The 25,240-nt window shown below is 52.2% G+C and overlaps 1 protein-coding gene across 1 annotated transcript; it reads left to right on the top strand.

Annotated features, from left to right (window-relative positions):
* Positions 1-685: 685 nt before the first annotated feature.
* Serinc2 (serine incorporator 2) lies at positions 686-25,240 on the top strand. The gene is made up of 10 exons (XM_006975550.4): positions 686-816; positions 11,989-12,150; positions 12,852-13,042; positions 13,625-13,704; positions 14,099-14,236; positions 17,985-18,154; positions 19,770-19,860; positions 20,153-20,288; positions 23,318-23,527; positions 24,692-25,240. Exons 1-10 carry the CDS (start codon positions 778-780, stop codon positions 24,825-24,827), a joined length of 1,353 nt encoding a protein of 450 aa, XP_006975612.1. The 5' UTR covers positions 686-777; the 3' UTR covers positions 24,828-25,240.

The raw sequence follows: 25,240 nt of genomic DNA, 5'->3' as shown, positions 1-25,240 counted from the left end.
TATTTCACTAGTGGAAACCAAGGCCTGGAGAAGGAAAGTAGCCTCCCCCATGCTCCGTCTGTCTTTCTCTCTCTTCTTCCCTTCCTCCCTCCATTCCTTCTTTCCTTCCACAGAATCTCATGTAGCCCAGGCTGACCTAGACCTGGCTGTGCAGCCAAGGATGATCTTGAATTTCTGATTCCTAACTCCACAGACTCCTGAGTTCTAGAATTGCAGGCATGAGCCACCATGCCGTTTTATGTGGATCAAACCCAGGGCTTCATGCATGTTCTGTAAGCACTCTACCGACTCAGCTACATTACTCCCCCACCCTTTATCCAGTAATTTATCATTCAGCACCCATAGACACAGGTTTTGTGCCAAGATCCAAGGGAGTCACAGAGGACGACTCTTAGATCCTTCCTGTAATAGTGACAGCATTCTGGGGTCGGTCACACAATGGCCCTGGTGACGTCCAAATCAAAAGGTGTATTTCCGTATTCTCGCATTGGTTCAGGGTACAAGCCTAGGTTAGAGTTGGTTGGGGCTGTGCCCGCGCGCGGCGTAGTTGCTGGAGTTTTCCCGCCTTAACCTCTCTCGGTAAAGTCTAGCCAGGAGCACCTGTCCCAGGTGAGTCATAGGAGGCCTCCGAGCGTCGCCGGAAAGTGTCGAGCGGCTTCGGCAGGTGGGGCGGGGTCAGGGCGGGGCTGGGTTCGGGGTGGGGCCAGCCAAGCGCCTGGAGTCCCACCGGATCCAGGATCCGAGACCGGCGCCCCGCGCCCCGCGCCCGGCTCAGCCATGGGGGCCTGCCTGGGGGCCTGCTCCCTGCTCAGCTGCGTGAGTGCCCACCCCGTCCCTGCTGCGGCCCCGCTCACTTTTTCTCTCCCTTCTTCCTCCAAGTACTTTTCTTCTTTAATGCTTCCTCCAAACTTGTCTTTCTGGGGTCCTTCTTATCCTCATCCCGCAACCACTCGGCTTCGACAGCCGGGCGCTGGACAGCTGGTGTCGCCGCTCGGATGACCGCGGGGGAGGGGTGGGGCGCGGCCGGGCGCCCTCGGCGCCACCGCTCCGGGAACCCGGACACTGAGGCCCGCAGCGGGTGCGGGGAGCCCCGCCGTCGCCGCCCGCGCCCCTTCTCGGAGCGGCCCCCGAGTGCGTGGCGCGTCTCTCTCCGGGGCGCGGGACTCTTTGTGTGACTAGCAGGGGCCCGGCCCCCCTCTGCCTGCGCTTCTGTCCCTCTGGAAGAGCGTCCGTCATTCTGTCTGTCCCTGTCGCCTGGCTCAGTCTGCTCTTTTGTGTTTGTTCTATCGGTGTCTCTAGGGTTCGGGCTCAGTCCGTCTGTCTGAGCGTCATAACCGGCTCCGTCTGCATCCTCTCTGCGCGCTGTCTGGCCCGCTCACTCTTGAGTACTCCCTCCTGCAAGCGCTGGACCCTTCCCCTCCAGCCCGAGCCGGGAAGGGAGTGGGGGTTGGGTATGAAGTCCCCCCACCCCACCCGCCTTGAGAGAGGTTGGTGTCGGTTGTCACTGACCACCTGGGCCAAACTTTGGATTCGGGAAGACCCAGAAATCGAAGGAGGTACCCACCTGGTCGCCTGTGTTGGGGACTAGGCGGGTGGCCAGCTCTGTTTTGGGGCAGCAACCAGCACAGGGGAGGGGATTCAGCCATCCCCGGCTGGGAGGCCCATACTTTCCCTTTCCCAGCCCCCTTTTCCTTTGCTTCCTCCCTTCATTAAATCTGAGGTTCATTCAGACAGCTCCCTCCCCTTCTGGCCCCACACAAAGAGGGGCGGAGAGGGGCTCCAGCGGCTGGCTGCGGAAGGCAAGCTCAGGACTTGCTTCCTTTGTCCCTGATTTGTGTGCGTGTTAGGAGCGGGTGCCCAGGCGAGAGCTGGGCATCTAGGGGGTTTTCTTTGTAGCCATTTTCTGAGAGTGAGCTCAGCCTAGGGAGGCGATGGAGTGGGTCCCTGGACACAGCTCTTGACCTCTCTTGGGCCTCTGTTTCCATCGAAAGGTGTGTGTGTGTGTGTGTGTGTGTGTGTGTGTGTGTGTGTGTGTGTGTGTGTGTGTGTGTGTGTTTCTCTTGGGCCCTAGCCTGAGCTGGTGATCAGGAGTAAGGATATTGCTAGCTGATGACCATGACTCCCAGGCATTGCTTCCTGGTTAGGGAGGGAGACCTTCCTACTCACAGCCCACAAGATTCTCATCTAATCTCGCCTGGTTACCCATGCCCTGCTGGGGGAGGGGTTGTGAGGGCCGACCTACTGATTCCTAGCCTAGTAATACTTATTTTCTTTCTTTCTTTCTCCCCCACGCTAATATATCCTCTTCCATACATGCACATATCAACACCCACACACCCACATGTAAAACCCACATGTAGAGGCAGAAGAGCCAGGAGTTCAAGGGCAGCTTTTGGTCTCCCCATCAGTGAGCTGAAGACCACAGCAATGCCTGCCTTGGCATCCTATTGGGAGATGGACAGATGAGAGGTGAAAACTGCTACCCAGCTCCTGTGGACAGCGAGTGGGCACTCTGGGAGCTGTTGTTACCCTGCAGGAAATGTAGGTGGAGAATTCCATCTGGAGAACAAAGCCAAGAACTGCTTTGAGTCACCCAGTCTACAGTCTACAGAGCTGAGGCCAGACAGGCTTGCTCAGACCCTCCCTTTACAGGGGTTAGCTCTCTTGCCTCAGGTTGAACAGTGAAAACGTGAGGGAATTACAGTCAGGTTTAAAACCTGAAGCCCGAGAGCTGGAGAGATGGTTCAGCTGTTAAGAGCATTGGCTGCTGGCCCAGAGGACCTGGGTTGGATTCCTAGCGCCCACATGGCAGCTTACAGTTGTCTGTAACTCCAGTTCCAAGGTATCTGGTGCCCTCTTCTGGTACCCTCAGGCACTGAATACACACACACACACACACACACACACACACACACACACACTCACTCACACAGTGCATAGACACACATGCAGATAAAACACTCATACACATAAAATTAAAATAAAAAATAAATCTAAAATAATTTTTTTAATGAAGTCAGACAAAGTGATGCATGTCTGTAATCCCAGTATTCAGAATGTAGAGGCAGAAGAGCCAGGAGTTCAAGGGCAGCTTCTACCACATAGTGAGTTTCAAGCAGGCCTAGGATACATAATTTAAAAACAAACTGATTCTTGGTCCAGGCTTCTTCCCTTACGACTCTCCCCTGCCCCCAAATGCATTCTGGATGCCTAGAGACAGAGCTGGTCCAGGGGAGAATTGGAGGGTAGTCACTGCCCTGCCTTTGGTGCCCTCCCACATTTAGTATGCCAGGTCCTGCACCAAGGCTCTTGGCCATGCTGTCTCACTGGTTCTCCCAGAAGCCCTATGGCATTGTTATTCATTTTACAGGTGACCATGCCAACAGTGGCCACCATCCACTATGTCGTTATTGTAGGTAAGCGCCCAGGAGTGGGGGGCTACCTTGGGGCACAGGCCCAGCACTGCAAGAAAGATATTTATGGATTTATAAGTATTTGCTTTCCTTGCTGCAACAAAATACCCAACAAAAGCAACTTTAGGAGGGAGGGGTCTGTTTGGTTCTCAGTTCGAGGCTACCGGCAGGGCAGCCTTGTGGCAGGAGCTTGTGGCCACAGGTCACATTGCCCCAGCAGCTGGGAAGTGGAAAGACACGGATGTCTGTGCTCAGCTTTCTTTTTCCTTCTGTCAGGGATCCCAGCCCACAGGATGTTGTCACCCACATTTCCATGGCTCTACCCACCTCAGTGAACTAGTCTGGATACCCCCTTACACATATGCCTACACGTTTGTCTCTAAGATGATTCTAGAGCCTGTCGAGTTGACAATCGACAGCAACTGTCACTCTGTATATGTGTCCTTTTGTTTAATCTTCGCTAAGACCCCAGGGATGCGGTTGACATTATTCCCATTTCAGGCTGGGGTTGTAGCTTGGTTGGTAGAGTACTTGTCTTGTATGCATGAAGCCCTGGGTTCAGTCCCCAGTATGGCATAAACTGGGCTTGATGATCTCAGTACTTGGGAGGTGGAGGCAGAAAGATCCTGTCAGGCAATGGTGGCACACACCTTTAATCCCAGCACTCGGGAGGCAGAGGATCCCTCTTAAGGCCAGCCTGGTCTACAGAGGGAGTTCTAGGACAACTAGGACTCCACAGGGAAACCCTCTCTTAGAAAACAAAGAAAACAAGCAAACAAAAAACCCAAACCACTGAATTTAAAAAAGTAGAAAGAAGCTGAAGTTCAAAGGTCATCCTTAGCTTGAGTCCTAGGCCTGGGAGTTGGCTCAAAAAATTGATTTCCATTTTACTGATGAAGAAGCTGGATCAGAGGGATTCAATGATTTCCTCACAGCAAAACAGTGGTTGGTGGTGTAGGGGGACACTCTTGGATGCCGGAAATACCCTGCTTCTAGGGAGTGAAGTTTATTTATTTTTTGTTGTTTTTTTTTTCCCCTGAAGACAGAATTCTTTTGTGTAACAGCTCTAGCAGTCCTAGAACTCGCTCTGTAGACCAGGCTGGCCTCGAGCTCACAGAGATCTGCCTGCCTCTGCCTCTCGAGTGCTGGGATTAAAGGCGTGCGCCGCCACCTCCTAGCAGGAGTGAAGTGTTTAAAGATCTATTTATTTGTATGTGTGAATGTATATGCTTTCTGTAGGCACATGTGCACATGCATGTGTGTGCACCTGCAAAAGCCAGAAGAGAGTGTCACATGTCCTTCGTCCTTCCTTTGGGGCGGGGTCTTTCCCTGAACCCGGGGCTCATGTTTCCTTGGCTAGCTTGGAAGCCAGCAAGGCCCAGCTATCCTCCTGTCTCCACTCTGCCCAGGAGCTTGGTCATGGGGCCCAGGATAATTCTGGGATCTGAACTCTGGTCTTCATGATGGCCCAGAGAGCACTCTTTACCTCGGAGCCACCCCTCAGTCCCCAGGAGAAGTTCTTGTTTTGTTTTGTTTTGTTTGCCGAGACAGGGCTTCTCTGGGTAACAGTCCTAGCTGTCCTGGAACTTGCTTTGTAGACCAGGCTGGCCTCACCCAGAAGTCCTGGTGGGAAGGTCCCAAGAGTTTCTGGGTGCCTGGGATGCCGGGAGACTTTTGTGTTCTCCTAGCTGTGACCCAACTGTCCACTTCTCCCTGGCATTTGCACTGGACAGGTGAAACCTGCCTTAGATGAGGGGGTAGGCCGGGTTCACAGAGGGGGGAAGTAGCCTGGATGGACAGCAGTTTTTTAGGGAGGATTGTGTGTTTGAGGAACTGTGCAAGGCCTGGGCTCAGCCCCTGGCTTTGCATCTTCTCATCTGCCCTCTGTGGGCAGCACATACCCCCGCCCCATGTCCACAGGGTTGGAGGAGCAATGGGACCCACCCCTCACCTGTGTAGGCATTAAACAGTACCGAGAGGGGTGCATGGATACATTTTGCATTAAGGTGGCATGCAGCACCACGCCATAAACACACCACGGTGGTGAATTACTGAGGACTGCCAGTGAGGAAGTGGGACACCAGAGAATACCGCTGCTGGTGGTGTTTTGGCTCTTTTGGGGGGCCTGCCAAATAAATAACACACGAAGGCTTATTCCCAATTATGAATGCCCAGCCTTAGCTTGGCTTGTTTCTTGCTGACTTTCCTTAACTTATCTCATCTACATTTTGCCTCTGGGCTTTTCCTGTTCTCTTACTACTGTAAATCTTACTCTTACTCTTACTCTGTGGCTTACTGTGTATCAGGGCAGCTGTCCGCTGGAGTCCTCCTCCTTCTCTGGCTTCTTCTTCCTTTTTCTTTCCCCAGATTTCCCCTTCTATTTATCCTCTCTGCCTACCAGCCCCTCCTGTTTCTCTCTCCTGCCTCACTCTTGGCCGTTCAGCTCTTTGTTAGACCATCAGGTGTTTTAGACAGGCACAGGAACACAGCTTCACAGAGTTAAACAAATGCAACATAAACAAAAGTAACACACCTTAAAATAATATTCTACAACAGAATACCGTGAAACTCGGGGCTGTCCATATGCAGAGCCTGAACTTGGCCAAGCTAATGTCCTGCCCAAGAGCCCATTTCATAGATAAGGACGCTGAGTCCAGGGAGGGGAAACCAAGAGTTGGCGCCAAGCCGGCTCCAGGAGCCGCAGGGAGAGGTGTGGGAGACTTCAGCTGTCTCTCCCTCTGTGCCTTCAAGACTGGGGTGGTTTGTGGAGGCTGCAGGGTGCATCCCTGCGCCAAGTTTTGGCTTTTAAATAGTGATGAAATGCATATCGTATCACATCATACCATGTTATATAGTGTGATGCCTACCGTTTGGACCTTTGATCTTTGTTTTAGTCTTCAAGGACCTTGTCATTTATCTTCCCAGACAGTCCTAGTTAAATGACGCAGCCCAGGCAAGTGGCATTGTCAGAGTGAATATTGTCAGTCCAGACACTCGGTGATAACTGCCATCTTGTCTCCTGATGTCAGTTCTCTCTTTTGGGTGACTCAGAGCAGCCAGTGACTCTCTCCTCACACCCCTGCTCCACCATCTGCCTCCTTATTTGGGGACCACAGTTCTGTCACTAAGTATAAATCTGCTGTCGCTCTTCTTTGGCAGTGAGTCCCAATGCCTTTGGGGGGAGGGGAATCCAGACTCATGAGTGTAAGCCTCGAGGACAATGGCTACCTCCCAGTACCACCCAGCCACTCCAGAAGTCCAGAAAATACAGAGGTGTTTGTGGCTGCTGCTTCTAATGTCTTGGCCTCCCCTTCCGCTCCCTCCTCCTCGGTATTATGTTTTTGTTTTTGTTTTTTGAGACAGGGTCTCACATAGCTCAGGTTGGTCTTGAACTCATTATGTAGCTGAGGATGACCTTGAACTCGTGATCCTCCTGTTTCTGCTTCCCAAGTGCTAGGCGTACTCGTGTGGGCTACCACCTCCAGCTTTGCCTGTTTGCATTGCTGGGTATTGAGCTCAAGGCCATCATGCCCTAGGCAAGTGCTGTGCCTCTGAGCTACAGTCTCACTTCCCAGCTAGGGCAACAGGTTCGGGGAGGTGAGATGGCCTGCCTACCTTTCCTTTCTTTTTTATCTCTGCTTCTCTTTTCTCGTCTCCCTTCCCCTCTCTCTCCCTTGACTCTTTTCTCATCTCTTCTTCCCATTCCTTCAGGGTCTCATGTATCCCAGGTTAGCCTCAGACTAACATCTGACCGCCTGAGTACAGGTGTGTACCAGCTCCCCCAGGACCCACACCAAAGCCTTGTGAGGTTAGACACCAACTGAGCTGCATCACAGCCTCCCCCCCCCCCCTATTGTGGTAAAATACACATAAGATCTGCCACTGCAGCCACTGTTTCTTTTGAGTCTGGACTCAATATGTGACCCTGACCGACTTCAGAACCAGAGTACAAGGGATTCTCCCACCTCAGCCTCCCTTGGCTTCATTTTAGCCGGTTTTATTACAGTTCAAGGACATCAAATGGACACCGACTTGCATCCATCACCAGCCCCGTCTGCGGCACATTATTCACCCCCATAGACTGAAACCCCCGAGCAGTCCTGGGTCACCACACCTGCTCACCGAAACTTCCTCTCAGTGAACTCAGCTAGTCTGGGTTCCTGATACCATTCATGACCTTTGAGCTTGGATTATGTCATTCCAAATCATGGCATGCAGGTCGTAGCGTGTGTTGGAATTTATTTATTTTTTCGTGGCACACCTCACTGCGCGGCCCAGGCTGGCCCTGAACTGTCTCTGCCTTCCAGCTGCTGGGGTTACAGGTGTGCAACCACCACAGCTAGCTTTTCCTTTTTAAGAGTCACAGTAACACTCCAGTGTGTCTCTAGACCAAGCTATCTGTCCACCCACCCAAGGACCTGGGGTCGTTCAGCCTGCAAACGTGGGTGCGTGAGTATGTGTGAGTGGTGGTTTGAGTGTAGCTTTCACATTTTTTTTTTTGGATATACATCTGGGAGTGAAAGCCATTTTGTTTTAAACACAACTCAAAAACGGTGGCTCCTGAGCTACCTCTCCTCCCTACCCGTGCCCTGCAAGTGTTTCTAGGGACAAGCGGGAGGGAAGACAAATGACTTAGGGACACCTCTGCCCACCTGGCTCCAAAGCAGTGTGGCTTGTTGGGGGAGGGAGAAAGCTCTCCTCTGCTGTCAGCAGGCAACAGGGGCTGGCCAGTTGCTTTCTGGGGGGGGGGGTCACTGCAGGGACTCCCCTAGGGATGGTCAGATGCTAAGAAACCTTGTAGCTGCAGGTCCTGGTGGTGCACGCCTTTATCTCAGCCTTCAGGAGGCAGAGGCAGGCAGACCTCTGTGAGTAGAGTCCAGCCTGGTCTATATATTAAGATCCAAGCTGGCTAGGGCTACATAGTGAGCTCCTATCTAAAAAAAAGAAAAGGGCCAGGATGGTGGTAGCTTACGCCTTTAATTCCAACACTTGGGAGGCAGAGGCAAGTGCTGAATTCCGGGACAGCCTGGTCTACAGAGCTACATCTTCAGACACACACACACACACACACACACACCAGTAGGGCAGCCCCGTTGTGGAGGACCATGATGTACAGGACAGGCACCTGATGGGCAGCCTCCTCCTGTTATTTCCTGCCTTGTACAGCACCACAGTGCGCTTCCGGTGAGCTCACGTGGCTGCTCTCCCTCCTGCCCAGAGGCCAATGTGTCCGTAGGAAGGTGGGAGCTGGTCCAGGCAGGGCCAGGGTGGCAGGGAGATCAAAGGCATGTGGACTTGTCCTCTGGGAGCAGTGTGTTGGGCCTGTGTCTCTCTTAACCTGGGCCCTCTGGCTCTGCATCAGGACCTGAGACACCCTGAGGTTTCAGGTCTCAGGAGCCCCTGGAAGAGCTTCTGGATTTTGACCTCTGTGAAACAGAATGAACTGAAACAGCGTCTTGCTGGAACCTGTTTGCACGCCTGACTATTGAAGTGGCACAAACTGAGGGGGCAATGGGCCGGAGGGGGCGGGCGGGATGGAACCCGGCACCTGGGGTGGGAGGGACTTCCTGGTTTGCCCCAGACTTGCAGGGATCATTTGCATGGAGGGGGCGTTGAGAAACTAAGTAACATTCCCATCTGTGAGCTTGTGGGCTGGGAAGTGGTGTGTCTGTGGGCAAAGTCTGGCCTTGGCAGCGAAGACCTGAGTTTCAATCCAGCTCCTAGGCTGACTTACAGATCCTGGTCATATGAAACTTTTTTGGGGTTGTGTAACTCGAATTCTAATAGGTGTTTTAATAAAAAACACAGAACCAGATATTGGGGTAAAGGCTGAAAGATCAGAGAGACAAAGGAACAAGCTACAGCCATCCTTTATCTCTAGGACTTTAGTGGAAAGAGCCTTGGTTCCTGTCTCCTCAGGCCTTATAGACCTTTCTCTGCCCAGCCATATCACTTCCTTCTTAGTGCTGGGATTGAAGGTGTGTGTGCTTCCCAAATACTGGTAGCAAAGGCATGAGATCTCAAGTACTGGGATTAAAGGCGTGTGTGCTTCCCAGTACTAGGATTAAAGGTGTGTGCCACCACTGCCTGGCTCTGTTTCTTTCCTAGACTAAATCAATCTCATATAATCCAGGATGGCTTTGAACTCACAGAGATCCAGACTGATCTCTGCCTCCTGAGTGCTAGGATTAAAGGTGTGTGCCACCACCGCCTGGCCTCTCTGTTTAATCTGGTGGCTTGTTCTGTCCTCTGATCTTCAGGCAAATTTTATTAGGGTACACAGTATATCACCACAGGGTGGTGACGGGGATGGGCAGGCTGGCTTCAAATGCATTGCTTAGCTCAGGTTGGTCTTAAGGTCATGGTCCTCTTCCCTCAGCCCTCCGCCTCTGGAGTGCTGGGATTTTAGGTGTGTGTGGCCATGCCCTGTCCCCTGTCCCCTTTTTGGGTCTCACTTTCTTCATTTTTAGATGGGAAGCATCCCACGGGTGGATGGCGTGCTTTCCACCCACCCTACAGCTCGCCCTTCCTGTCACTTCTGCCTTCCAGCTCCGGGGCTGTGACTGTGTTGCTGTATGACCTCTGCCAAGCCCTTTAACCTTTAACCTCATCATCCACATGTGTAAAACGAGACATCTCTCTGGCTTACGAAAAGATGGCTATGACCAGGAGGCTGGGCTTCAGGGAACAACAGGAGGGTGTGACAAGAAGTTGTCGGAAGGGTTAGAGCCTGTGACTTAGACTGTGAAGAGCAATTTTGTACTGCATTTAGCATCCGTGTTGCGCTTGGCTTTCTGGGTGACAGTATTTCCAGGGATGTTTCAGTCTGGAAGTAGAGGCAGGTGGAAAGGCAGCCACATGGAGAGTGTGGTGTCCCCAGTGGGTCCAGAAAGTTCTCAGAGGAACCAGAGCCCCGGAAGCTTTGATTAGCCAAGCTGATTCTATGGGGTGAGGTTGTTTCTGCAGCCGGGGCTGTGTACCCTCAGAGGGTGTCCACTGTCCTGCGGATGGAAACCATGGTCCTGGGTGGTCCCTGTCTGGTGCCCATCAGACATCACACTGCCAGCTCACTGTGCCTTCTCCTCCTTCCTCAGATGTAACAGTCCCCGCTGCCCTGGCAAGAGTGCCTTCCCTCTCGGGGATTGCCTCCTAATCCTTCAGCCCTTAGCTCACTTCCTCAAGGAGGCCTTCTAGGACTTGCCATAACCCAGTCAAAACCAGCCTGGTTTGCTCTGTCACAGAATGGGATCTCTCAGGATCCAAATAGCTTACTGAATGCCAGTTACTCTTGGTTTAAGGTCTTTTTGGTCCATGGAAGACTGTTTCTCTTGGGTTCTTAAATAACTGCGTGAGGACTTGGGCTTTTTGTGGCTGGCTGGGGGCTGTTTCCTCAAGGTTTGTGCTTGGGGACTTCCCAGAGGGGTGTATCTCTTCTTCGCTGACTCGGCTATGGTGTAGCCTCCCAGCCCCTCAGTGGTTTCAGCCCAGGAAGGCAGCAACCTAGGCAGTGGATGGTGGGAGGCGCTAGACCATCAGCTGTCCAGAACGGGTTCAGCCCCAGGCAAAACACAGCCACTGGGGAGTCTCAATTTCAGATGTTTTGAACATCCTGGTTTCTCAGGGCTTAACATGTATCTGGTTCTATGCCAGACACTTCATGTTCATTGAACACAAAATTCATAATCCCCTAATAGGTTCTGGGTACTGTTTCTGGTTCTGACCCAGTGAACAAAGCAGATGAAAACCCGTCCTTGCTAATAAGGAAGATGCAGACAGATAAGGAAGATACCAAGAATATTGGAGTCCTATGGAGAAAAATGAGCTGGGAAAGAGCCAGGGGGTCTCAAGGAGCTTGCATTCTGTCTGTCTGTCTGAGACAAGGTCTCATGTAGCTCAGGCAGGCCTCAAACCCACTATGTAGCTGAGGCTGGCTTTGAACTCTTGATCCTTCTGCCCCAGGATTACAGGCATGTGCTACCACACCTGGCTGGGGCTTACAATTTAAATACCCAAGACTGGAGAGATGGCCCAGCGGTTAAGAGCACTGTCTGCTCTTCCAGACGTTCTGAGTTCAGTTCTCAGCACCCACATGGCTGCTCACAACCATCTGTGGGAGCCAATGCCTTCCGGTCTGCAGATGTCTATGCAAACAAAACATCAGTACACAAAATAAGTGAATCTAAGAAACAAAACAATTTAAACACTCTGTTTCATTCTCACAACTACCCGGTGGAGAGTGGCTACCTTCATGATCCCTATTTGATAGATGGGGGAACAGGCACGGAGGTTGAGTGACAGGTCACACAGGTCATTCATCAGTAGCAGCTGGCCTTCTGGTTTTCTTTTTAGTCAGTCCCTCCGTCTAAGTGATAAATACTGTGTTTCTAGCCTTCACGTCTGCCTACAGGCTTTGTGGTGCTATTTGGATTCAGTTCAGACTCGGGGCTAGAAAGTTAAATGGGGGTCCTCTCCCCAGCTCAGCACCGACTTGAAGACCGAGATGGGGCAGGTGGAGGGTGTTGAGTGCTCATGTAGGGAAGGGAACTGACCGAGCTGCCGTCCCTGCCTCCCCTAGGCATCCTGCCTCTGTGGCTCTGCACCCTGTATCCTATGCGGCTGTTGCCCCTCAACCCGCAACTCCACGGTGACCCGCCTCCTCTTCACCAGCTTCCTCTTCTTGGGGGTGCTGGTGTCCATCATCATGCTGAGCCCTGGAGTGGAGAGTCAGCTTTACAAGGTGAGTATCGGGGAGGAGGTTGGGAGGCGCCCGGATCGCCCCGACCTCCACAATCAAGGAAAGGTGACTGAAGTTCCAGGTACTGATGGTGTGCAGGTGTCAGGGTTGGGAGGATTCCTGAACCTCCCTCCTACGGGGTGGATCTCTTTCTCAGGAGCCGTCTCCCCATGGAAAAGCCTGTTCATCACGACTGCCCTCTAGAGGCCGGTCCCGGGAGTGCGTCTCCCCTTGAATGCGGACGCCGGGGGTGGGGTGGTGGGGGGTGGCTTGGGAATCCTGACTCGACCTTAGCGCAGGCCCAGTGGGGGCTTTTAGGCCCAAGACTTTAGCATCTTGACCTGTGCATAGGTGTGGATTCCTGCGGAGTCGGTAGAGAGGTCAAATCTAAGGGGTCCCGAAGACCTCTTAGTGGTTCTGCTGAAGGCAGGAGATGGAGACCGCCCTGGGAAGCAGGGCTTCACACACCGCAGTACTGAGATGGGGGTGTGGGATGTGGGCGATGGGTGTGGGGGGTTGTGACGGCAGGGAAATGGTCAGCTAGGAGGGGGTTGTTATGGGATAGGAGTCTAGACAGCCCTTTTAGGGTTCAGCCCCAAAGGGAGTGGGAAACAGGCCGCGGAAATGGAGGCTCAGACCTAAATAATGGGAGGCTGCAGGATTCTGGTGGGCGGGGCCCTTACGCTGCCCCTTTGTCTCCACAGCTGCCCTGGGTGTGTGAGGACAGGGCTCAGCAACCCGTGGTCCTTCAGGGTCCTCTGGATTGCGGCTCCCTGCTGGGTTTCCGCGCTGTCTACCGCATGTGCTTCGCCACGGCGGCCTTTTTCTGCTTCTTCATGCTGTTCATGATCTGCGTGCGCAGCAGCCGGGACCCGCGAGCGGCCATCCAGAATGGGTGAGAGGCGACCACCAGCACCCTGGCACAGTCCCCTGGAAGGCTTTTCTCCCTTCTGCCCGTCCCCAGAGATCTCTAGACCCTCCCCTCCGACTCACTGGTCGAAGCCGGAGGTCAGCCTCAGCTGTTCTCAGGAGCCACCCACAGTGACTTTTTTTGAAACAGGGTTTCTCACCTGGGACCGATTACTCTAGCCTGGATGGCCAAGCCCCCAGCGACAGGCATGTCTGGGTTTTTCCGTGGGTGCTGATGATCCAATGTCAGTCCATGTGTGCATGACAAATCACATCACCAGCTGAGCCTCCCCTACTCAAATCCATTTTTCAAATGAGGGAAAAGCTCAGAGATGGTAGCGGTTTGCTACACACACAGCAGTTCAGTGACAGTCTCACTGCTCGGTTCTTCCCTCTGCCCTGAGCTCCAGGCTTTTTCTAGGAGTGGGAAAGACCCGATGTCTGTCAGCTCACGAGCGTGCCCCTTCATCTCTCCCAGGACCTCGGGTGGGTGGAGGTTCCGGGCTGCCTCTGCTCTGGTTCCTTATGTCGATGCCTCCACTCAGCTTACCCTTCATGTCTCTTGCAGGTTTTGGTTTTTTAAATTCCTGATCCTCGTGGGTATCACCGTGGGTGCCTTCTACATCCCTGATGGCTCCTTTCCCAAGAGTAGGTGGCTCTGAGGACAAGGGAGGGGCAGTAAGGAGGGTGGTGGGGTGGGTGGGAGAGTGTGGGTGGCTCTTTGCCTTGGCGTCACACTGACTCCAGGTGGCTGGTGGTCCTCTACATTCTGTTCACTCCATAGCATCCTGGTGCTGGGCTTTGAAGCCTTAGGGTAACTCGAGGCAGGGGACCACCTCGCCTGAACCCTACTCAGCTGCACCGAGAGAGGAGGACTCTGCTCTCTTCATGTCCCCAGTGCAGAGCATGACATGACTATTGAATGAGTCTGTGTGTTTGAGAGCGAACACCTGAGTGAAGCCATGCTAGGCACCCTGGGGACCTGCTGTCCCCACAGCTGCTCCTACGGCCCCAACCACCCGCCTCTGCTCCCTCCTCACAGTCTGGTTCTACTTTGGCGTCGTGGGCTCCTTCCTCTTCATCCTCATCCAGCTGATCCTGTTCATTGACTTCGCCCACTCCTGGAACCAGCGGTGGCTGTGCAAGGCCGAGGAGTGTGACTCCCCAGCGTGGTACGCAGGTCAGTGCCAGCCTGGCCTCCACACGGACGGGCTGGGTGCCTGATGAATCGGGCTCTGGAGCTGAGGACGTTTGGAGGAAGGGACTGGCTGTGGGGAGCAGCCTGGGGTGGGGGTGGGGTTGAGGTCCATAGCTTCCGAGGGACACGCTACACAGAGCAGGGAATGTGCCAGGCCCTTTTGGTGGTGACTCAGCCATACTTTAAGCGGTGTCTGGTCGCTGAGATCCTAGCAGCAGATCGCCCTGCTGAATCTCCTGCACTTACTGTAAGTCTGCAAGAAAGCCTGGGCTAGCGTTCATTGCCCTTCACACCTTTTTGGACCTGCTGGTCTCCGTCCAACCACCAGGCCTCATGAGCGGTTGACAACACCCTTGTTTTGTGAGCAACTGTTGAAAATCTTACCACATGCTAATGACAATTCCATACCATAGTGTAACCTTTTCTTTCTTTCTTTTTTTTGAGACAGTGTTTCTCTGTGTAACAGCCTTAGTTGTCCTGGAAGTTGCTTTGTAGACCAGGCTGGCTTTGAACTCACACAGATCTGCCTCTGTCTCTGGTATGAGCCACCACCACCACTTGGCAACTTTTTCTAAAAATATTACTGGGGATTGAACCCAGGATCTTGAGTATGCTAGGCAAGCAAGCACTATACTACTGAGCTACACCCCCAGCCCACTTCTTTTTATTTTGAGGAATAGTCTCACTAAGTTGCTCAGGCTAGCCTGGGACTCACTCTATAGCTCACACAGGCCTGAACTTGTGGTCCACCTGCTTCAGACTCCTGAGTAGCTAGGATAACAGATGTATAGCATCAGGCCCAGCAATGGTATGATCGCAGTAACAAAAGCAAGTGTTGATATTGTGCGAGCGTAGAGGGAAACGATGTTAGGAAGACTGTGAAGCTTATTAAGCCTTGTGTTTTACAAGATTTGCAGGTTAACCTTTTTTTTTTTTCCCCGAGACAGGGTTTCTCTGTGTAGCTTTGCACCTTTCCAGGAACTCACTCTGTAGCCCAGGCTGACCTCGAACTCACAGAGATCCGCCTGCCTCTGCCTCCTGAGTGCTGGGACTAAAGGCGTGTGCCACCACCGCCCGGCTGCAGGTTATCTTAAAGATCAGCTGGACCTGGTAGCATGTGATTGCAGTGCCAGCTACTTAGGAGGCTGAGGCAGAAGGAGCATTTGAGTTCAGAAGTTCAAGGCCAGCTTAAGTGGCTATAGCAAGACCCTGCCTCAGTGGGTGTTCTAGTTAGCTTTCTGTTGCTGTGATACAACACCCTGACCAAAAACAACTAGTGGAGGAGAGGTTTTGGGTTTTTGTTGTTGTTTGTTTTCTTTCCAGCTTACAAGGTAGAACCTATCGTTGAGGGGAGTCGGGGCAGGAACTCAGGCAGGGACTGGAAGACAAGCCCGCTTGCTATCCTATTCATCATTATCTCTGGCCAGGGAATTTGTGGCCAAGGAAATACAGCAAAAACCACCAAAGACTGGGGCTGGAGAGATGGCTCAGAGGTTAAGAGGTCCTGAGTTCAATTCCCAGCACCCACATGGTAGCTCACAGCCATCTGTAATGGCATCTGGTGCCCTCTTCTGGCCTGCAGGCAGGCATGAGGACAGAACATTACATTAAAAAAATACATACACAAATAAATTTAGCCAGGTGGTGGTGGCACACACCTTTAATCCCAGTACTTGGGAGGCAGAGCCAGGCAGAGTTCTGGTCTACAGAGCAAGTTCCAGGACAGCTAGGGCTACACAGAGAAACCCTGTCTCATTAAAAAAAAAAAAAAGCCACAGGAGAATGCTCCTACTTGGCTACTCACAGGTTCAACTATAATTAGCCATCGTATAGAATCAAGGACCACCTGCTTAGGGAATCATGCTGCCCACAGTGGGCTGGGCCCTCCTACGTCATTAATAAACAAGGCAATCTCCCACAGACCAATCTGATCTGGGCAGCCCTTCATTTGAGACTTCTTTCTCAAGTGACTCTAGGTTGTGCTGAGTTGACAGTTAAAGCTAACTTTGACAGTGGCAAAGGTAAAGGCATTTGCTATGCAAATCCAGTCCCCAGAATGTATGTAAATGTGGGAGGAGAGAACTGACTCTACAGAGGTATCCTCTGACTTTCATATGTGTGTCATGGTAAACGTGTTCCCACACATATAACACACACATACATAACACACAATACATAACACACACATATAACACACATACACATGTAACACACATATAACATACATATAACACATAACACACACATACACATATAACACACACAAACATGATGATAACTTTTTTTTTTTAATTTATTATGTATACAGTATTTTGCCTGCATGTGTCCCTGCAGGCCAGAAGAGGGCACCAGATCTCATTATAAGTGGTTGTGAGCCACAATGTGGTTGCTGGGAATTGAACTCAGGACCTCTGGAAGAGCAGTTGGTGCTCTTAACCACTGAGCCATCCCTCCAGCCCACATGATGATAACTTTTAAAAATAAAGAGGCTAGGTATGATACATCATACCTATAATCCCAGCATTTGGGAGGTAGAGCAAGGAGGATCAAAAGTTCAAGGCCAACCTCTACTATATAGTGAGTTGGAGGCCAGGCTGAGTGACATGAGACACACCCCCTCAAAAAACACAGTAAGTGTCCTGGTGTGGTGGTGCATACTTTAATCCCAGCACTGCGGAGGCAGAGGCAGGTGGATCTCTGTGAGTTTGAGGCCAGCCTGATCTACATAGCAAGTTTCAGGATATCAAGGGCTACATAGACTCTGTCTCAAAACAAGAAAAGGAGAATCAATGAGACCATTTTAGGAAATGGGATATTTTGAGTTTGAATTGGAGCCTGGGTTTACTGATGGATTATTCATCAGTTACTTTTCTAGATTACAAAATTTTAGCATATCCAAGATCCAAGGCTGCTGAAGTTGTCTAACTCAAACTTGAACTTTTGGCGGAGATTAAACATATAATGGAGTGTAAAAGCTGGATCTTTTTTTTTTTTTTTTTTGTTTTTCGAGACAGGGTTTCTCTGTGTAGCTTTGTGCCTTTCCTGGAACTCGCGTTGGAGACCAGGCTGGCCTCGAACTCACAGAGATCCGCCTGCCTCTGCCTCCCAAGTGCTGGGATTAAAGGCGTGCGCCACGACCGCCCGGCAAAAGCTGGATCTTATATTCTGTATACTCTTGAGGGCTTTACCAGCAAATTATTTTGGATTTATTTATTTTATTTTATGTGTGTGAGTGTTTGTGTGCATGTATGTGTGCACTATGTGTGTGCTTGGTGTCTATGGAGGCTAGAAGAGGGTGCCGCCTCACCTGGAACTGGAGTTATGGATGGTTATGAGTCACCACATGGTTGCTGGGAACTGAACCCCAGCCCTTTGTAGGAGCAACAAGTGCTCTTAACTTTGGAGCTCTCTCCAGGCCTACCAGCAAATTCTTTTAAATGACAGTGGTACAATGACATTGTCCAGTACAGTGGTACAATGACATCCGGTACAGCCCTGTTTTGTCTTTATTGTCCTCAGAGTGACAGTCACCTCCTTATAGCATGTGAGTCATTATGGATTGGGTTGGGACAGGAACTCACAAAGGTGTTGTGGGGAGCCACTCCCCATGTCAGGGAGCTGAGGCCCATGGCAGGAGGGTTGCTGCCTCCCCCCCCCCTCCCCCGGGGTGGCTGGTGCCCCCGTCTCTGCCTCCTGATTCTGAGCTGTTGCTCATCTCCGCTCTGCCCAGGCCTTTTCTTCTTCACCTTCCTCTTCTACCTGCTGTCCATTGCTGCTGTGGCGCTGATGTTCATCTACTACACGGAGTCTAGCGCCTGCCATGAGGGCAAGGTCTTCATCAGCCTCAACCTCACCTTCTGTGTCTGCGTCTCCATCGTTGCCATCCTGCCCAAGGTCCAGGTGAGCCTGCCCGTTGGCCCAAGCCCTCTGCAGGCGGGACTTCATGTAGGGCAGGGCTGACAGGTCAGAGAGACCTGGGCTGTGTTTACAAGCAGCTCAGATCCTGGTCTCCGGCTCAGGCTGCCCGATCTCCATGCTGGGCATCTTTGGGAAAGGCTTTAACCAACTTGCTCCTCCCTCAAATGTAAATGCTTTCTGGGGTTGCTCTCAGGATTGAGGTCTGATTAGGCACGTGGGTACCAAGCAGACTCCAGCTGATGCTGTAGTTATTAGTGTTGTGCCAGTCAAGAGAAATGATTTTCAGAGTTCAGAAGGGGGTATTGGGGAGTGGGGTGCAGTTTCCTGACACCCCATCCCAGACCCTCTGAGACAATGGACAGGGACGGCAGAATGGCCCTTTGCTCCTCAGAGAGTATCTCTGCCCCCTGTGTATACCCACAAGGAGTTTCCAGTTTGGATGTCAGTGTTGACAGGTAGCTTAAGTTTTGGGGAGTCAGTACAAAGGTTGGGGGCCTCTCTTTTCCCCAGAGCCTTCATTTCCTACTGTGAAGGTGATGTATGCGGGGTTCATCTGGTGGGTGCTCTCACCAAGACCTGCTGTACAGGTTGACAGTACAGCTGTGCAGAAGCAGAGGAAGGAGAGAGCCAGCCAACCGTTATGGCGCCTGTCACCTGTGTCTCTTGTTCCCCCAGCACTGTCATCCCCACTGAGGGGATCCACTGAGGAGCAAACAGACTTATAGGAGTCACGAGGGGCTGGGCGGACGGTTGTAAGGGCTTTTTAAGGACAAAACCATATGGCCACTATATTTCCCATGTGACTTTGTTATTTTCCAAGAACTACAACTCCCAGCATTCCAGGAAGTTACCTGGTTCTTGGGCAGGTGGGGCTCGCAGGTTGACTTTGATTCTTACAGCACCCATATCAAAATTATAATCCGAGAGCTGGGGACAAGAGGTAGGGACAGCCAGCCTAGCCAAATTGGCAAGCACCAGGTCCCACTGAGAGTCCTTGTCTCTCAAAAAACAAAGGAGATGGTTCCTGAGGGATGACAAATGAGGTTGTCTTTGACCTCCATGCTCATGTGCATACACACACACACACACACACACACACACACACACACACACACACACACACACGAACTCACACATCTACGAAAAGAAGAAGAGACTTAGCCAAGGCTAGTAGTACACAGCGGAGCTGGGATTTGAACCGAGAGCTCGTGCACACCGTGAGGAAAGCAAGTTTGGTTGCAGAGCTTTGTGGAGCAAAGGCAGGGGCTGGTGAGGGCAGGAGCTTCCGCAGCAGGGGCTCAGGGCCTTATTTCCTCCTCTCCAGCCCCCCCTCCCCCGGGGATGTGCCAACTTCCAAAGTGGCTGAGGTGGGCCAGGTTTGCAGAGGAGGCTGCAGTGTCTGGAGCGGGACAGTGGGGTAGGGGCGGGTGAAGCTGAGCAGCCTGAGGAGGCTGACTGAACGTTTGCAGAAGAAAGGGGGCTGGTGATCTCGGGGGTCAAGAGAAAGAACCAGGGCTCTGGTTTTGGGTAGGTAGGAGTGGTGGGTGATCCGGTGGGGTGAATGGCTGAGCTCTTACCTGTGGACTGTTATTGCCAGGACGCCCAGCCTAATTCAGGACTGCTGCAGGCCTCTGTCATCACATTGTACACCATGTTTGTCACCTGGTCGGCCCTGTCCAACGTCCCCGGTGAGTGTGAGACAGGCGGCTGGTTCAGTAGTGGCCTGTTGAAGGGACATCACAGGGGTCCGGGACACCCAGAGGCTCAGTCTTGGGGGGTGGACAGGAGTGTCTCATCTGCTCCTGAGTTATCTGTCTTTCATTGTGTCTGCCATTTGCTGTCTACTGCTGGGCCTTCCAGGGTCGCATGTGTGTTTGTGTGTCTGTCCTCTTGGGTCAGCTCGCTGCCTATCCCCAGAGTTCCCTGACTCCGAGATACAGTCAGCTAAGGCTAAATGTGTCGTCTGTGTTCCTTGCCCAGACCAAAAATGCAACCCGCACCTGCCCACTAAAAATGGAACAGGCCAGGTGGACCTGGAAGACTACAGCACCGTGTGGTGGGATGCCCCGAGCATCGTGGGCCTCATCATCTTCATCCTGTGCACCTTCTTCATTAGGTACCATGGGCTTGGGCTCCGGGTGGTGGTGGTGGTGGTGGGGGTTCTGAGTGGGGGAGCGAGGGAGGGCTGGGGAGCTTTCTATTGCTGTGATAAGCACCATGACCAGAACCAACATGGTGAGGAAAAGGTCTATTTGGATTGAGATTGCATATCTCAGTCACAGTCCATCTCAAGGAGCTGTAAAAAACAATTCCAAGTAAAACTCCAAAATGTCTAATGTAGTGATTCATTCATTAGCTAACTAAGAGCCCAAGAAAGGCCAGCACCCAGATAATAAAATACCAGGCTTTTAAAATTTATTCTTGTGTATGTGCGCATGATGTGTGTGTGTGTGTGTGTGTGTGTGTGTGTGTGTGTGTGTGTGTGTGTGAGTACATGTACCATGGCACATATGTAGAGGTCAGAGGATAGGTTTGTGAAGTCATTTCTCTCCTTCCACCTTTCCATGGGTTATGAGGATGAAACTGTGAGGGTCAGCAGGCTTGTATGGCTAGAACTTGTATCACTGAGCCGCCTGGCTGACCCAAGGCATTTTTTGGTCTTTTCAGTGCTGGAGTCCGGTCAGGGCCTTGCACGTGCTAGACCAATGCTCTGGCACTGACCTCTCCTCTGCTTTCTTTTCATAAACATGAAAGCCATTGCTAATGCTAAATACCTAAGACTAACAAAGCTAAGTTTCCAGACGTGGCTCATGCCTTTAATTCCCACCCTTGGAGAGCAGAGGCAGGGGGATTGCTGTGAGTTTCAGAACAACCTGGGCTACATAGTGACTGAATTGGACTACATGAGAGGTTCACACAAAACAGCCAGAGTGCTGCAGTGGTGGTTCAGGGGGAAGTTCAAACCGTGCAAACAGGAGGACCTGAGTTTAGCTCCCCGGCACACACCTACAGCACACACTGTGACCCCAGCACACACCTGCAGCACACTACTGTGACCCCAGCACACACCTGCAGCACACACTGTGACCCCAGCACACACCTACAGCACACTACTGTGACCCCAGCACACACCTACAGCACACACTGTGACCCCAGCACACACCTACAGCACACTACTGTGACCCCAGCACACACCTACAGCACACTACTGTGACCCCAGCACACACCTACAGCACACTACTGTGTCCCCAGCACACACCTACAGCACACACCTACAGCACACCTACAGCACACACCTACAGCACACACCTACAGCACACTACTGTGACCCCAGCACACACCTACAGCACACTCCTGTGACCCCAGCACACACCTACAGCACACACCTACAGCACATACCTACAGCACACCTACAGCACACTCCTGTGACCCCAGCACACACCTACAGCACACACCTACAGCACACCTACAGCACACACCTACAGCACACACCTACAGCACACTACTGTGACCCCAACGCTGCAGGGTGGAGACAGGAGGGTCTCAGGAGCTTGCTGGCCAGCCAGTGTGTCTGACATGTCAAGTTCCAGGTTCAGTGAGAGACCCTGTATCAAAAAAGAAAGTGGATGAGCAGTTGAGGGAGAAACCTAACATTATCTTCTGGCCTACACATGCACACATACACATACACACACATATTCATACACATATACACACACATATACATGCACACATAGACACACATACACATGCACACATACACACACACACATACACACACACATATTCATACACATATACATGCACATATAGACACACATACACACATGCATAGACACACACAGACACACACATATACACACACATACACATGCACACATACACACATGCCTAGACACACACAGACATACACACACACATACATACACACATATAATACACATATACACATAAACAAACACATGCATACACATACATATACACATGTTTATATACACACACATACATCATGTCCCTACAGGCAAGGACACCTACGTACATACACAGATACACATATATCCTCCACCCAAAAATCAACCCGTTTAATTTTCTTCCTGTTGCCATGATAAACACCGTGATCAAAAGCAAATTGGGAGGAGAGATTTATTTCGGCTCACACTTCCAGGCAGCACACAGTCCATCACGGAACTCCAGGCTGGAGCCGTGAAGTAGGAACTGAAGCTGAGCACGGAGCACCACTACTTCCTGGCTTGCTCTCCAAGGCTTGCTCGGCAGCTTCCTTAACATAGCCCAGGACGACTTGTCCAGGGTGGTACCGCCCACCTGAGCTGTGTCCTCTGGGCCTCCTACGTCAATAATTAATCAGCATAATATTGGTGAAATTATTAAGGCCACTCCACGTAGTTAAAAGGAAGATTTATTTAGTGGGTAACTTACAAATGAAGAGATAGGTAGGTCGCAGAGTCTGGGGAAGGTGTATCGCAGTCCAGCAGTGTTCTCTGGAGCTCTGCTCAGTCAACCTCCACTATCTAGGGTGTCCAGGGTCCCAGAACAGAGAGAGAGCACTTGCCAATCCCTATCTCAGGTCTCCAGGGTCCTCCCTTGGCCCCGCCTTGCAGGCGTGACAGTTGTCAAAGCCTCGATGGGGGTTGGAACTTCCAGATCAAAGCTGGAATGGCTACCCACTACAGGATAACGTCCCAAAGACTCGCCTAAAGCTGGTCTGACAGATGGAATTCCTTGGTTGAGCGTCCCTGTTCTCAGATGACCCTAGACTGTGACAAAAACTTAACCAGCAAAACCTTGGTGGATTACACTCCTGGTTTGATGCTTCAGTACCTGGTACTCAGTACTTAGTACTCCGTATCAGCACCTGTTCTAGAAATGGTGAAGTGACGATTTAGCTTTACCCAGTACTGGGCATTTGTGAGGCACGTTGAGGGAATCAAGTGTTTACGGAGGTGTGCTTTACTCAGGGTCCTAAGGGATTGGGGTAGAGTTGAGAGTCCGAATAGTTTGTTGGCTCCAAGGAACCTGGACCACCTGAGTCGTGCTGTGACCAGTTCCCTGGCTCACAGGGTCCCGCCCTGCCACGTCTGCCCATCTCTGTTGGTGGCGCTGACCGCCTTCCTTCCTCTCCTGCAGTCTGCGATCCTCCGACCACCGCCAGGTGAACAGCCTGATGCAGACCGAGGAGTGTGGGGAGACTGTGCAGCAGCAGCAGCAGGTGGCCGTCAGTGGGGGCCAAGCCTACGACAACGAGCAGGATGGCGTCACCTACAGCTATTCCTTCTTCCACTTCTGCCTGGTGCTGGCCTCCCTGCACGTCATGATGACGCTTACCAACTGGTACAGGTGTGCTGTGGCAGCCTGGTGGGCTGGAAGACCCGGGCAGCCCCGGGTGGACTCACCGTGTGTTTCCTCAGGCCCCTCCTGGGTCTCTGGTCTCTGCTCAGCCTTGGGAACCTAGGTGGCAGGGCCTGTCTTAGACCCCCACAAAGCCCACCCATGTTCTGCCTTAGTTTCCCTTCTGGGCCTTCATTAGCCCAGCTTCTCACACTTTTGCTAAGAGACCCAAAGGGACAAACAGGAGGTGGAGCGTGTCTTCAGCAGGGTGACCATGTTTGCAAATCGGGGTTGGGTTGTGTGGGAGTCCGGTGTGGGGTACATGGAGGGGCAGGACTAGGGTACAGTGATCAGAACTGCAGTCACGGAATTAAGAGTTGGAGTCGAGAGGCCCAGAGTTGGGGGGTTGGGACCATGGGGAGTCGCATCTGGTCAGGACTATTGGGAAGCAGTAGTGTAGCATCATACACTGGGACTCGGTCGTTTGGTTAATATTGAGGTCCAGGGGCAATCAAGCCAGTAGAGGGCCAAGGAGCTGAAGTCAGAGGCCAAGGCTGAGTCATGAAGGATCAGAGTCAAGGCCAGGCACGATTAGTCAGGAGTCCATCAGTCCCCAGGCATGAAGAGTGAGGCCAAAGAACTAGATGATGAAGTCCTACAGATGGGTTTCCTGTGTAGCCCAGGCGGGTCTTGAACTTGAGACCCTCCTGCCTCCCTTCCCTGAGAGGCTGGGATCACAGGCCTGGGCCACTGGCCCTTGGACTTTTTTTGTTTTGCTTTTGATACAGGGTCTCATGTAGCCCAGGCTGGTTTCAAACTTACGATATAGCCCAGGGTGGTCCTGAACTCCTGTTGTTCTTGCCTCTGCCTCCCAAGTGCTAGGATTTTTAGGTGTGCATCACTGTATCTGGCTCAGGATGACAAAGTAAGGAACTAGGAGACAGGTCAAGTCAAGGCCCAGAGGTACAGTCCAGATTGGAATTGAAGTCAAGGTTGGTTCTGTGGTCCAGAGTCCTAAGGCCAAGGTTTTTCCAGTGTGAGACGCAGGGATTGGAGGTATGGGGTAAGAGCCAGGGCTGGATTTAGATGTCTCAGCTGGCTTACCAAGTCAGGGAACAGGACTGAGGTCACAGGATCGGGGGCCAGGCTCATGAGCCGGATCATGTGTTCCAGCCCCGGCGAGACCCGGAAGATGATCAGCACGTGGACTTCCGTGTGGGTGAAGATCTGTGCCAGCTGGGCGGGGCTGTTCCTCTACCTGTGGACCCTGGTGGCCCCCCTGCTCCTGCGCAACAGAGACTTCAGCTGAGAAGGCCCTGCAGCCTGCCCACCTGGTGCCTTGGGGCTCAACAAGGGCCCCCTACCCTTGGCCACACCTACCCACCCTCTTCCAGGACCTGCCCAAGTCAGGACCCTCCAGGGTGCCTCCAGGGACGATGGGACATTATGCTCTGACCAAACCCCCCTACCCCTGTCCATGGCTGTGCACACTCACCCTTGGGACAGAAGTAGCCCCTGTTCTCAGGGTCCCCAGAAGAGGCCATTGAAGGAGAGAGTGGCCCAGAGCTGCTCAGCTGGCAGGGGGTACCCACCCCGCTGGGGTGCTCACACCAAGGCCTATGCTCCAGGCCTCCAGAGCCCACCCCCTTCCTAGACCACGTGCCTTACTGAGTCTCTAAGACTCCACCCAATAAACACGCCTGTACATGTGTGTGCCTCCCA

Source organism: Peromyscus maniculatus, chromosome 2, assembly GCF_049852395.1.
Source record: "Peromyscus maniculatus bairdii isolate BWxNUB_F1_BW_parent chromosome 2, HU_Pman_BW_mat_3.1, whole genome shotgun sequence".
Lineage (NCBI taxonomy): Eukaryota > Metazoa > Chordata > Mammalia > Rodentia > Cricetidae > Peromyscus > Peromyscus maniculatus.
This window is presented reverse-complemented; position numbering and strand designations above follow the sequence as displayed.

What these genes read in the sequence shown, in the direction of transcription:
- Serinc2 (XM_006975550.4), top strand. Translation starts at nt 778, where the DNA reads ATGGGGGCCTGCCTGGGGGCCTGCTCCCTGCTCAGCTGC. An exon ending in TGGAGAGTCAGCTTTACAAG is followed by an intron (nt 12,151 to 12,851) that starts GTGAGTATCGGG and finishes TTGTCTCCACAG; the next exon opens with CTGCCCTGGGTGTGTGAGGA. An exon ending in GGCCCTGTCCAACGTCCCCG is followed by an intron (nt 19,861 to 20,152) that starts GTGAGTGTGAGA and finishes TTCCTTGCCCAG; the next exon opens with ACCAAAAATGCAACCCGCAC.